Source organism: Eptesicus fuscus, chromosome 3 (genome assembly GCF_027574615.1).
Source record: "Eptesicus fuscus isolate TK198812 chromosome 3, DD_ASM_mEF_20220401, whole genome shotgun sequence".
Classification (NCBI taxonomy): Eukaryota; Metazoa; Chordata; class Mammalia; order Chiroptera; family Vespertilionidae; genus Eptesicus; species Eptesicus fuscus.
The window spans coordinates 20,761,390-20,775,855 of NC_072475.1; the positions used below are offsets into that span (position 1 = coordinate 20,761,390).

The window sequence follows — 14,466 nt, forward strand, 5'->3', positions numbered from 1 at the left end:
AGTCCATACAACAACCGATACATCTTGTAACTGACAACAAAAGATGAAATGATGAGTTAATTTTTATAGGCCACTTGGTTAAGGTTGACCAAACTGATTCTTGATATTTATTCTCCTGGTTAGGTGTAGGTTGACAAAAAAATTAAATACAAACTTTCCTTTTTCTTTTTGCTTCTATACTATTGAAAACTTCCAAACCAGGTCCTTTAAAATAAAATTGGAATTGGACAGTTAAAATTTGTGCATTTCAGCAGGGGTTAAGGGGAGGGAGGGATGAGCATAGATGATTAGGGAAGTGAAACTACTTTGTAAGATACCATACTGACTATAATGGCAGTCATATATTTATCCAAACCTGTAGCATATACAACAAGTCAACCCTAATGTAAACTATGAACTTTGGATGATAATGATGTGTCAATGTAGCTTCATCAATTGTCAAATGTACCACTCCGTAAGAGATGTTGATAATGGAGGAGGCTATATATGGAGATGGGGGGCAGTTAATAATAATTATTCTTTGTACTTTCTGCTCAGTTATGCTGTGAACCTAAAACTGCTTTTTTTTTTTCTAAAACTGCTTTTTCACAAAGGTCTACTTTTAAAAATCTGCGTTTCAAAATATGTAAATTTTATCTAATTAAAAAAGGAATTGTAAAAAAACTACTTGCATGGGTGTTGGGGTGGTGGTTTGATAAATTAAGAATGCAGATTATTACACTGGCTGGGTAGCTCAATTAGTTAGAGCATCATCCAGATACAGCAAGGTGTGAGTTCTATCCCTGGTCAGGGCACATATAAGAATTAAACAAAGATGCATAAATAAGTAGAGCAACAAATCAATGTTTCTCTCTCTCTCTCTCTCTCTCTCTCTCTCTCTCTCTCTCTCTCTATCTCTCGTCCTCCCCTTCTAAAAAAAAGGAAAGAAAAGCAGATTATCAATGATTATTGATGTTTGCTGATATTGGGAGTTCATTATATCACTAGAGGCTCAGTGCACGAATTTGTGCATGGGTGGGGTCCAGTCAGCTGCCCTAATGGGGGCCCATCAGGCCTGGCCAGCCACGGGGAGGGGCTGTGGGCGGGTGGCCAGCCGCCCCACCCCAGCTCAGGGTGTTGGGGGCCGACTGGGGGGGGGCCCAACCTGGGGGGCAATCGGGGCCCAGATCAGGCTGGTTGGCTGCCACAGTGCACATCATAGCCACTGGTCATTCTGGGCGTTTGCCATTACGGTCACTGGGCTTTTACATACACACACACACACACACACACACACACACACACACACATACACAGACTAGAGGCCTGGGGCATGAAATTCGTACATGGGGGGGGCAGTGTCCCTCAGCCCAGTCTGCACCCTCTCCAATCTGGGACCCCGCAAGGGATGTCCGACTGCCCTCTCACAATCCAGGACCGCTGGCTCCCAACCACTCGCCTGCCTGCCTGCCTGCCTGACTGCCCCTAAACGCTTCTGCCTGCCAGTCTGATCACCCTCTAACCACTCCCCTACCAGCCTAATCAACGCCTAACTGCTCCCCTGCTGGCCCGATTGCCCCTAACTGCCCTCCCCTGCTGGCCCGGTCACCCCTAACTGCCCTCCCTTGCCAGCCTGGTCACCCCTAACGGCCCTCCCCTGCTGGCCTGGTCCTCCCAACTGCTCTCCCCTGCAGGGCTGGTCCCCCCAAACTGCCCTCCCCTGCAGGCCTGGTTGGCCCCAACTGCCCTCCTCTGCTGGCCCGGTCACCCCTAACTGCCCTCCCCTGCAGGCCTGATCACCCACAACTGCCCTCCCTTGCATGCCTGGTCCCTCCCAACTGCCCGCCCCTGTTGGCCTGATCGCCCACAACTGCCCTCCCCTGCTGGCCATTTTGTGGTGGCCATCTTTGACCACATGGGGGCAGCCATCTTGTGCGTTGGAGTGATGGTCAATTTGCATATCACTCTATTATTAGATAGGATTCTGTTTATTTTGTACATGATCAAAATTCTCTATTATCTATAATAATAAAAGTATAATATGCTAATTAGACCAGACAGCCAAACAGCCTTCCGGACATCATTCCAGACGTCCTTCCAGACGAAGCCACGGTGGTGGGGGCCGAGGCAGAGGTGGTTAGAGGCGATCAGGCAGGCAGGTTAGTGGTTAGGGGTAATAGGGCAGGCAGGCAGGCAAGCGGTTAGGAGCCAGCGGTCCCAGATTGCAAGAGGGATGTTTGACTGCCAGTTTAGGCCCGATCCCTAAACTGGCACCCAGACATTCCCCGAGGGGTCCCAGATTGTGGGAGGGTGCAGGCCGGGCTGAGGGACCCCCGCCCTCATGCACAAATTTCATGCACCAGGCCTCTAGTGAAAAATAAGAACAAAACAAACAAAAAATAAATTGGTCAACAGCCATTTTTAGTTCTGTTATTCAGTCTGTTTCAGAAAACAAAAACAAAAGTGAACTACAGAAAAATAGAATTTTACTGGAAGGCTATTGATGGCTTCCCAGAATCAGTGGGAGGCTGGGAGAGCTAGCTTTGCAAAATCACAGAAACCAATGCAGCTCAAGGTTTGATATCAGAAGTTACAACAATGGATTTACAGGAAACTTTCCCCAAAAGTGCTCCACTTCCAGGTCTGTGATCTTTGAGCTTCAAGATTTTCCCTGGGCTATATTACAAAAATTAATACCACCATCTAGTGGCCCCTTCCTATATCTATGTGTGGTTGTATATTTCTTGACTGGGTTCCCAGTTCACTATCATCTGAATTATATCTTCTATATATTCCTCAGAATTTTTAATTGCTTTGGTGGTGGTGGTGATGGGGGGGAGTCAGGTTTATTGAAGTATAATTTACATACAAGTAAAATTTTACAGTAAGTAAAATTTTAGTGTATAGTTCTATGAGTCTTGACAAATACAAACCCAACAAATAAATGAATAATCACCGCCACAATCAAGGTATGGAAATTTCATTATTCCAAACAATGCCCTTGTATTCCTTTGAAGTCAGTCTCTCCACCCATCCCCCAGACCCTGGCAACCACTGATTTGTTTTTTTTCCCCCTACAGTTTTGCCTTTTCTGAAATGTTATATAAATGAAATCATACACTATGTAACCTTTTGAGTCCGGCTTCTTTCAGTGAGCATAATACATTGGGATTTATCCACGTTGTCACCCTGATTGTTAATTCTCCGCCTCTACCACCGGTGCCCCCGCTTCTGTTTTTTTTTCTCTCCCTTGGAATCTTTAGCTGACATATAGGCAATCTTGTTATTCTCAAACTGTGGTGATGAAGAGGCTATATAGAGGCAGAGATGCCAGATGGGCCGTTGCTTTTGAAGCCCTCAGCTGCTTGAGTCTCCCAGCTCAGGTGTCAGAGATGTGAAGTGGGAAAGCCTTCAGATGATTCTTGCTTCCAGCCTTTGAGCCACTCTAGCTGAGGCCTAGTACAGCCAGGCTCTGGGCTGTAACACATCTACATTAGAGCAGAGAAAAGCTGCCCCTTGTCCAAACTATAGTAAAATAAAGCATTGTTTTAAGCTAGTAGGTTTTAGGGTGTTTGTTACAAAGAAATAGATAACTGGAAAAAATACAGGCCTGTTATTTTGTGGAATGTGCCTCCATTTGGGTTTGCCTAATGTCTGCTTACGATCAGGTTACACATTTTAGGCAATCACTGAAGTAATACTGTGCTCATCTCACTGTATTCATCAGATGACTCATGATGTTAATTTGTTCCACTGCTGTTGATGTTAACTTTGATCACTAGAATAAGGAGGTATCTTCAGGTTTCTCCACTGTAAAGTTACTCTTTTTCCTTGAATAATTAATGATTATTTTGTAGGAAGAGACTTTGGGACAATGTAAATAAAACCTATTCTTGATCCAGCTTTCATTGATGAATTTTACCATCCATTAATGTTTCTTGTCTGAATTTATTATTATTTCTGTGATGGTTGCAAAATGATGATTTTTTTAATTCAATTATTCCTTTTACTTTTATTAGTTGGTATTCTATAAGGAGTTTCTCCCCATTTTAATCATTCATTTCTTTCTTTTTAAAATAATATATTTTTATTGATTTCAGAGAGGAAGGGAGAGGGAGGAGAGATAGAAACATCAATGAGAAAGAATCACTGATTGGCTGCTCTCTGCACGCCCCCTACTGGGGATCAAGCCCACAACCCAGGCATGTGCCCTTGACCGGAATCAAACCTGGTACCTTCAGTCACAGGCCCATGCTCTATCCACTGAGCCAAACCAGCTAGGGCTCATTTCTTTCTTTATATAGTCACTAGAGGCCCGGTGCATGAAATTCGTACCCTCAGGGGGGTCCCTCAGTCCAGCCTGTGCCCTCTCGCAGTCTGGGACTCCTCAGGGGATGTCCACCTGCCGGCTTAGGCCTGCTCCCAGGGGAATCGGGCCTAAGCTGGCAGTCAGACATCCCTCTAGCAGCCCGGGAGCCCTCAGGGGATGTCAGTCCGACAACCTTAGCGTTGCCAAGGAGTGGGGAGAGGCTCCAGCCACCGCCGCTGCACTCTCAACCATCAGCCTGGCTTGTGGCTGAGCGGAGCTCCCCCTGTGGGAGCACACTGACCACCAGGGAACAGATGCTCAATGCAGGAGCTGCCCCATGGTGGTCAGTGCACATTATAGCAACCGGTCATTCCTGGTGGTTCCCCCTGTTAGGGTCAATTTGCATGTTAACCTCTTATTATATAGGATACAATGATGGATTCCTAACTTAATCAGCAGATATCTGTTTACCATCATTTTTTTTTTTCGGATTAAAACATTTTATTCATTTTTCATTGATAAAGAAGGCTTCCTGTAGGTAGTACTTGTTGATGAAACTGGTCTCTTTTACAGCTGAATGTCTTCAAGGGTCATCATCTCCCAGGAGGAAGCAGAAGCCTGAAGACTAAGGTTGTCAAGGAGTGACCAGATGTGATTTTAGGTGCTAATGCCAGAGGAGAAATGACTGTGAGTACCTTTAATAGTATCATTGTTGTTCTTATTAGGGCTTCAGTTGCAACGTTCCGGTTACAACCTAATAAAGGACTTGTATCCAGAATATATAAAGAATTCTTATCCTATATAATAAAAGCCTAATATGCAAATTGACCAAATGGCAGAATGACCATTGGAACAACCAGTTGCTATGATGCTCACCGACCACCAGGGGGCAGATGCTCAATGCAGGAGCTGCCCCCAGCCTGCAGACCCCAGGCCAGAGAAGGCAGGTGCCAGCAGGGGCCCCCGATTGCCCCACCAGTCACCTCCCTCTGTGGGAGGCAACCAGTGGCGGCAGCAGGGGCAAGACTGGCGAGCGGGCAGTACCAGACCGGCCAAGGCAGGTGCCAGCAGGGCCCCCCAGTTGCCCCGTGGGTCACCCCACAGATTGGCTCTGATCGCCAGCCAGGCCTAGGGACCCTACCCATGCATGAATTTCATGCACCAGGCCTCTAGTTACTCAATAATAAAACAAAAAAACCAGTAAAAATGAGCAAAATATTTGAAGAGACATTCAGCAGAGATATGGATCACATACAAGCACATGAAAGGATCGTTAGTCAACATCAGTGAGATACCATCACACACCCGCTTAGAGGCTACAATGAAGATTGAAGAGATGTGTTAGCAAGGAGGTGGAGCAACTGAAACTCTCATACCCTGCTGGTGGGAATACAAACTGACTCAGCCCCTTTGGAATACAGTTTGGCATTTTCTTAGGAAATTGTGTGTGTGTGTGTGTGTGTGTGTGTGTGTGTGTGTGTGCGCGCGCCATCACTATCTGTCCCAGATTTGGCCAGTAAAAGCCTCTCTAACTGACTCCTGTGTCCCTCTGACATGTCCCTATTATTCTCTGGGTACTTCTTTACTTTCTGGCACACACAAACACAAAATGTTTCTGGTCATTTATCCTTGCCTCGGTCTTAAAATCAGCCATTTCTCCAGAAAGCCCTGGTTCCTATTGCTGGAGAATGGTATTTAAAAACCAGTATCTGGGTGCTACGTTTGCTCGTTGCTACTGGGATGATACTGCAACCAGGACTTTCCGTGGACAGAGACAAGTGAACAGGTAAATACAGTGGAGGGTGGTGAGTACTAGCGAAGGGAAAAGGGTTGTGGGAGCACAAAAGAGAAAGATACATCTATCCCAAGACTGCAGAGTTGTGGGGAGGGGAACAGAACTATTCTAGACAGAAGATATTTAGGTTCAAAAGGCCCAAAACAAGAGAAAACATTTCATGTTTAAGGAAATAAAGCAGTTTAATAAAGCTACAGAGTAGAGTGAGGGGGAAGTGGTAAAAGATCAGGCTACAAGATAAACAGGGGCTGGCCAAATCTCCAAGTACCAAGCAAGCAACAATAGAACTTAGTTTATCCTGATAGCAATGGAAAGCCATTAATAAGGGATACATGATTAAATTTTATTTTTGAACAGATGTTTACAAATTTTTAAAAAACTCACATACTATCCTAAAAGAATTTTGAAACACTATGTACTTCTACATCTTAAGTTGACATCTAATATTTTTCATACGTTTAAAAGTTATTTTTTGTTGTTAATGGGAGATTTAAAATAGTAAACATTTTGAAAGATGAAATGAAATGACCACAGATTATGTGTGAAATAAATAGTCAATGATATGATACACACAAAATCTGGAAATATCTGTCTATGGATTTTATCAATGGTTTCTTTAAAAATGTGTTGGTCCCAGAAACCTCACAATTACATTTACAAGAGTCAGCATCACTATTCTATGTTGCCTAAGTTGTTCGGAATTCAGGGCAATTTTTACCCTGAATAAAAATATGTATAAGAAAGGAAGATTACAGGTTTAAGATGCTTTAACTAATCATTAATGAAGTTCTTCGATTTCTACTTTACCCAAAGATGGTGTGACAGGAACTGAATTTACCTTCCTGCCTATAACAACCAAAAGCCTCAGAGAAAATATATAAAATAATGGTTAGAGAATACTGGATATCAAGCTTCAAAGTACAGTGACTCTTGAAAAACAGGGAACAAAAGAAATGAGCCATTCAATTGTCCCAGCCTACTATCTTGAGAATCTCCAGGTTATATACATAAACCTAACCATATCAATAATCACATTAAATTTAAATGATCTTAACACTCCAATTAAAAGACAGAAATTAACAAAAGACAGATCAGACAAAAAAGCAAGACCCAATTATTTGCTGCCTACAAGAAACACTTTAAATATAAAGACACAAACAGGTTGAAGAGTTGCAAAAAATATATCACACCAGGAACCAGTCAAGAAATCAGGTATGCTATTTTAATATTGGACAAAGAAATTGTTAGAGTAAAAAATATTACTGTTACTAGACAGGGCCAGCCCAGAGTGGGTCTGCCTCAGACTGGCCTGTAGTGTGTAGGTTCTTGAATTTGTGTAGGAAAGATCCTATATAATACAAGCCTAATATGCTAAGTGTCTGGTTGTCCAACCAATCAAAGCGTAATATGCTAATGATATGCTAAGGCTGCTCAACCGCTCGCTATGATGTGCACTGACCAACTTGGGGCAGACATGTAGGTTAGCTTGCTGCTGGGGTCCAGCTAAGCAAGACAGGCTGGACATGCCCTGGAGCCCTCCCGCGTCCCTCCCCAGCCCTGATCATGCATTGGTGGGGTCCCTTTTTCTGGTCTGCGCCCTCGAAATCTGGGCTGAGGTACCCCCCTCTCCTCCCAAGTGTAAGAATTTCATTTCACAATAAGATTCTGGGTGATTTTGAGAGTACACTTATTAAAGCTGGAGACAGTGAAACAAAAGAAGGACTTAGGGTAAAAGAAGCAACAGGGGAGAGCCTAGGGGGTGTTCTGTTTTGGCTCCCTAGAAGCATTATAGGAAAAATGTGAACCAAGGTAGGGCTGCTTTTATCTCACTGGAAAGTCAGAGAAAAAGAGGGCCTTGGAGACAGGATCAGGGGGGTAAGCCCGGGATGAGCTGCTGCTGTCCACTGCTCCCCTGGTTGTAAGTCTCCTGGGGACCCTTGGAGTTTAGGAGGAAGTAAAAAGTTCATGCTCGAGAAGGAGCATGGGAGTTCTCTAGAGCGAGCCTGCACCGGATCTTTGTCTTGAGGGTTTTTATCTTTCTTCTGAGGGCAAGACTTTTAGGGGAGGGTTTTAATCGAATATTCATTAGCTTTCCAAGTGTGTTTTTAATATGCTGATGAATCAAAATGAGCATATAGGGGAGTTTGGGATTATTCTTTAGTCTGCTTTACTGTTTGACTTTTATCTTCGATCTGTCTGGCTTTCCTGTGGTTTTTGTTATTTATTCCCCTGACTTCCACTGTCCTTGAGTTTGGCTGGCACAAATGGCATTAATTGGGTCTCTGTTCTCTATTTTCCCTGACCAGGGTGATTGAAACTATGTATTCTCTGGTTAGGAGGACAGGTATAAACCATTTGCTCTCAAGTGTCCTTGGTTAGGGAAGATAAGGGCTTGCCATTCACTAGCTGGCTGTAAGTTATTCAAATTGTTTGGCCTTGTTTAACTTTCTTGTCTCAGTTTCCCCATTCTACTTGCCCAGGAATTTTCCTAGCTTCTTACTATCCTTCCACATTACCAGGAATAAAGAATGTCATTTCCTAATTATAAATTCATCTATAACAATTCTAAAATATATGGCCTTATTAACAGAGCTTCAAAATAGATAAAGCAAAAACTGACAGACCTATAAGGAGAAATGATAAAATTACAATTATAGTGATTCTCCCAATTCCTGATAAACCACTGAACAGAAAATCAGCAAGAATATAATAGTCTTGAACAATACTATCAACCACCTTAACCTATTTGCCCTTATAGAACACTCCACAAAACAATGGCAGAACATTCACCGAGATAGACTTATATTCTAAGCCATAAAAACAAATCTTAATAAATTTAAAAGAAATGAAGTCATACACAATATTTTCTCTGACTGAAATGGAATTAAATTAGAAACCAACAACAGAAAGTTCTCTGGAAAATCTTCATATATTTTTACACTAAATAACATGCTTTTAGATAACCCATAGATCAAAGAAGAAATTTTAAAAAATTTAGACTCTAGAAATGAATGAAAATGATATATAAGAATTTGTGGGATATTACTAAAGCACTGCTTAGGGATAAATATATAGAGGTAAATACCTATAGTAGAAAAGAAGAAGGTCTCAAATCAATGATCTCAGATTCCAACTTAAACTAGAAAAAGAGCAAATTAAAGAAAGCAGAAGAAAGGGCATAATAAAGATGAAAGTAGAAATTAATGTAGTAGAATGCAGAAAAACAATAGAGAAAATAAGTGAAACTAAGAGCTGTTGTTTTTTTTGTTGTTTTTTTTTAGAGAATCAATAAAATTGGTAAACTTCTGGCCATACTGATGGGGAAAAAAATAGAGCAAACACAAATTACCAATATCAGGAATGAGGAAGTTGACATCACTACAGATTGTATATATTTAAAAGATTAAAAGCAAATATTATGAATAACATTATGCATATGAATTTGACAACTTAGATGAAACTGAAATTCCTTGAAAGACACAAATTGCCAAAGCTAAAAAAAAAGATATCCTAAAGAACACATAGGTATATACATACACTCATATATAAAGAGCCCTGTATCTATTTTTAAAGTGGAATTTTTGTTAAAAACCTTATTATAGCCCATCCGGCATGGCTCAGAGATTGAGCATCAATCTATGAACTAGGAGGTCATGGTTGGATTCCAGGTCAGGGCACATGCCCGGGGTTGCAGGCTCGATCCCCAATGTGGAGCGTGCAGGAGGCAGCCGATCCACGACTCTCTCTCATCATTGATGTTTCTCTCTCTCTCCCTCTCCATTCCTCTCTGAAAAAAAAAAAAAATATATAAATATATATATATAATTACAAAGAAAACTTCAGGCTCAGATGGCCTTATTGGTGAAGTCTACCAAAAATTTAAGGAACTCTTCTAGAAATAATTCTACAAAAAGTCTCAACTTTATTCTTTGAGGCCAGCATTAGCCAGATACCAAAACTAATCAAAGATATTACAACTACAAACTGATATTCCTCATGAACATAGAATATAGATGCAAAAATTCAAAATAAAAATTTTACCAAATCCAATTCAATATAGTACTTTAAATTTATCCCAAGAATGCAGGGCTGATTTAACATTTCAAAATCAATGTAATTTACCACCATAAATTGAAAAAATCAAAACCATATGATTATCTCAATAGACACAGAGAAAGTATTCTACAATATTCATTCATGATAAAAATTCTAAGCAAAATTGGAATAAAAGGGAACTTTCTCAATTTGACAGAGGGCATCTATGAAAACCTGTAGTTTATGGGTGAAAGACTAAATGTTTCCTTCTAATATCACAGTGCCAGTGAGATTTGGCACAGAAATTTGGGAACTTCTGTTTTGGACTTGAGTTTGGGGCCCAATATGCCTGGGGTTGTGTAGACTAATATGGATCTGGAGCTCAGAAGAGAGCCGTCAAAACATAGTCTATTAAGGGAATTTTTAAGCAGGTCTATATTTTTAAACAAGTGCTCCAGAAAACAGGTGAAGAGAAAGATGAGAAAAGGGTTAGGAATGGAAATCCTAAAGAAACCAACATTTCAGCCTTCTCCTGTAGGACAGATATAGGAAGGGCAAGAAAAGGTGACCAAGAACAATCCTGGAAGTGAAAAGACACCTCGACGCTGTATTGTCAGGAATATCTAGTTTCAAGAAAGAGCGAGGGGGGTCAATGAAGCCAAAGGTGCAGAAGAAGAACCTAAGATATTAGGATTCTGGTACATGTCGATATTCTTAGCCATAAACGTAAGTGGCCACTAGGATATATTGGTTTTATTGGTTACTACACTGTCCTCTGGATTATTAATACAGACCTATCAAGAGAATCCAGCAGTATCTATGGCCTTAGAAAGTTCAAGTATTCATTTTTCCCCCCTAAAAAATGGGTAAGTGAAATGCTTTCGTTGAGTCAGAGGCCCACTGGAGTTTTGGGCTTTTTGTTGTTGTAAATATTGTACTATTAAACTTTCCCAGATCAGGTGCCCATTATCCTACACGGAGAGCAAAGAGGCACCTTATCTCCCTGAGCCTCAATTTCTCATTAGTTAAAAAGTGGAGAAGAACATCAATCCCACCTCACTAATTTCATGGGGTGGTTAGAAGGAAATGAGTTTCTGGAAATCAGGGTTGTCTCACTTTGGCTCCTTCATACCTGGACTAGAGCCTGACACAGCATGAGCTCAGCAAATTTGGTTTTCTATAACTGAATGTCTATTCAAAAGCCTTGCTGGTGAAGGCCTGGGGCTGGGACGGGGCAGGCTGGAGAGGTCAAGGGGGGAAAAAAGGGGACATATGTAACACTTTCAATAATAAAGAAAAAAACAAAAAAAGCTTTGCTAACTGGAAGCCGTTCCAAATGTTTTTATTTATTCCCCAACCCGAATTTAGCCTCTCAGGTGACCCAAGTTCATAACAATATCTCATCTTGACGGGCGTCAGAGAGTCGTTGGAAGGTCTGCAACCCGTTCTCCACAAGCAATCGAAATAAAAACACTGTTTGCTGTGCAAACCGAGTTCAGGACTAGCCTCCCCTGGCCCAGCCGCTCCCGAACCTCTTCCCTTTTGGAGATTCTACCCCCCGTTGTGGAACTTTTGAGGGACCTAAGTGATCAAATCACACTCTGACATCCCTGGAGATGTCACCAGGAAAACTCTTCAAAGCAGCCTTGGCCTCCTTCAGGTTCCCAAACCGGAGATGAGGTCGCGCACCCCGGGCCCACCTCTCGAAGACCTCCAACTCTTCTTCGGCGCTAGGGTCTCGCCTTGGTCCGAGGCTGCAGGGAGGCGGGATAACAGCAAGGTGGCGGCGGCTTGGGTTTTGCTTGGGGGCGGGCCTTTACGGCGGGTGTGTGTGTGTGTGTGTGTGTTTGTGTGTGGGGGCCGCCTCGGACCCCTTCTCCTAGAGCCCGCTGCCCAGTGCGGGGGCGGGAGGGGCGGAGCCTTCCGGTCGCCGCGGGCTCCTCCCTCCCAGGGGCAGGCGAGACGCCGGCGGAACACGTTCCTTCCCAAGGGGGCGGGGCTTGGAGACGGGGCGGAGCCATGCGCCTCAGGCCCCGCCTCCGTGGGCGGGCAGGCCGGGGACTGGGCGGGCTGATTCTCCGGAGCGCAGGCCGCTGCGGCCCTGCGGACCCGGAGGAGGGGCCCACGGCTGAAAGCCCCGCCTCTGGAAGCCGCTGTTTTAGCCGCGGAGCGTGGGGGGCTGCCCACAACTCGGTGGCCCAGCCAAACGGGCTCTGGCTCCTCCCAGTGGCCGGCCGGGGCGGAAGCAGGAGGCGGGGTAGCGTGTTCGCTGCCGGTCTCTTCTCCCGCGGCGCTGGGGCCCGCGCTCCGCCGCTGCTGGATTCGGCGCTTCGCCGGCGGCCAGTTGCTCTCCGCGCCCGCCCGCCCGCTCCTCCGCCAGGCCTTTCTCTCCGTCGCGGCCCGTGGCGTCCACCCGGCCGGCCCTCTCCCGCCCCGTCTCGTTACTCTGGCCGCCGCGGCCCCGGCCCCGATGGCTCTGTGCAACGGAGACTCCAAGGTCAGTCTCTGGCGTGGGGTCCCTGCCTCGCCGCCTCCGGACGAAGGCGAGACTCGGGGGCCGCGAAGCTACGCCGCGGGGCCCTTTCGCGCCCCCCTCACCCAAACCCGTTCGCGCAGCCCTGCGGCCGGGGCAGCGGCGCGTCGGGGAGGCACCGGTCGGGGCCTGCGGCGTGCTTTCTCCTCGAGAGGGGCAGGTGCTTTGTTGATTTCGTCTGCGTGTCGGGGTTCCTGCGCTCGCTGGGCTCCGGGCGTCGGGGAGGGCGTCAGTCCCCCGCGGCCGCCCCGCCGGCCCCGGCCTCCCCGCGTCTCTGTGGGGCGCCGAGTCCGCGGAGCGCGGTCCGAGGGGTGGGGGTAGGGAGGCGGGCGAGTGTGTGTGTGTGTGAGTGTGTGTGTGTGTGTGTGTGTGTGTGTGTGTGTATCTCTTCCTCAGCCCTCATCCCGTCCCTTCAGGAGGATGGGGGCCTTTGTGGAGATCCCGGGGCCCGCACGGGCCTCGCGTGCGGGGATCGAGCTGGGCCATCCCCTCGTCTTCCCGCCACCCCGTTTCCCGCCTGCCCTCGGCGGGGCCCATCCCGTCCCCCGCGCCAGCCTCGGGGTCCGCGGCGGCGGCGTGGCCAGCCTTCGGCCAAGCCGTGTGACTGCTGCCCCCACCCCCCGCGTGGGGTCCGACGGGTGGCCCGAGGGTCGCGCACTCCCCTCCCCTGCCCCCTCCCCCACCCTCGGAGGGATGGAGCGTTTCCCGCCCCGCCCCGCCCCGCGGCGCGCTCCCTAAGTTACAGGTTCCTTCTGCGGCCCGACGGGCTCCCGCCGCGGGGAGCGGTCCCCGGGATGCTGGCCGCCGCCGCCGCCGCCGCCGCCGCGCCCGAAGGCAGGGGAAGCCGGGGGTCCCCGGAGCCGGGAAAGTTGCTAACTTGATGTTGGGGGGCGGGGGAGGGGGAGCACGTTGGAGCCCCGCGGCGCTTCTGGCCACCTCCAGCTGACTCCTCTTTAGACCTTCATCCCTCTCGCCTCCCCATGGAGCACCCTCGCTCTCATTTCTGTCTTACGATGGAAGTTGGCCTGGAATTCTCTCGGACCCTCACTGAGTCCGTTTCATCAGCGGGAAACGGTATGGTTTTGACTTGGGATTTCCCTGAGCAGTTGGTGTACCCCCCCCTCCCCTGTACGCTGTCGAGGGCCTGGCGTTAAGAAATCACTCCATTACATGTCACTCAGGTGCGTGGAATTTTAAACGTCAGACGCGAATGGTGGTGGGTCAGGTGGTAATGTCTTACTCAGGCAGTGTTCTCTGACAAAGGTGACGCCAGAGTGTCACTCTTCTTCGTGAATGCTTGCATAGTACCAAGGAAGCATTCATTTAGTGTTGGTTGAACAAATGAATCAAGGTTGTAAAGTAGCGGATTGCATGCTCTTTTTAAACTGAGGGAACTGATGCTCAGACTCGTTAAGAGCTCTTTCTCAGGATTAAATAGATGAAGACATTCAAACCCTTCGTTTCTGACCTCAGAATGAAACCTCAGCGTACAGCTCTTTCCTGTACACTAGTTCACAGAGCATTTTTCTTCTCTTTTTATTTTGAGCCTTACAACTCATTGGCAAGATTCAGCTTTGTCCTGGTAGAGGAAATGAGTGCGTTACTAGAAGGACTCAAACCTAATTTTGCAAAGTATGTGGTGATTTCAGAAGAGCATTTTTACAAAATTAAGTAACAGAAGAAAGTTCAAGATTCATTTTCCAAACTACTTTATCTGTCTCAGGAATATAGAACATACACTTGCTTCCTAGATGGTTTTTTTTTTTTTTCCAACTTGAATTTTAAAGAGTATCAGGTGAATTGTTGATTAACTTA

General features: G+C 45.9%; 1 protein-coding gene across 1 annotated transcript in view; it reads left to right on the top strand.

Annotated features, from left to right (window-relative positions):
* The first annotated feature begins 12,332 nt into the window (after positions 1-12,332).
* The window catches only part of GMPS (guanine monophosphate synthase), a 51,571-nt gene continuing 49,437 nt past the window's right edge, over positions 12,333-14,466 (top strand). The window contains exon 1 of the mRNA XM_008142218.3: positions 12,333-12,615. Within this exon, the coding sequence (XP_008140440.1) occupies positions 12,589-12,615 (27 nt within the window). The 5' untranslated portion in view covers positions 12,333-12,588. The remainder of the gene's footprint in view (positions 12,616-14,466) is intronic.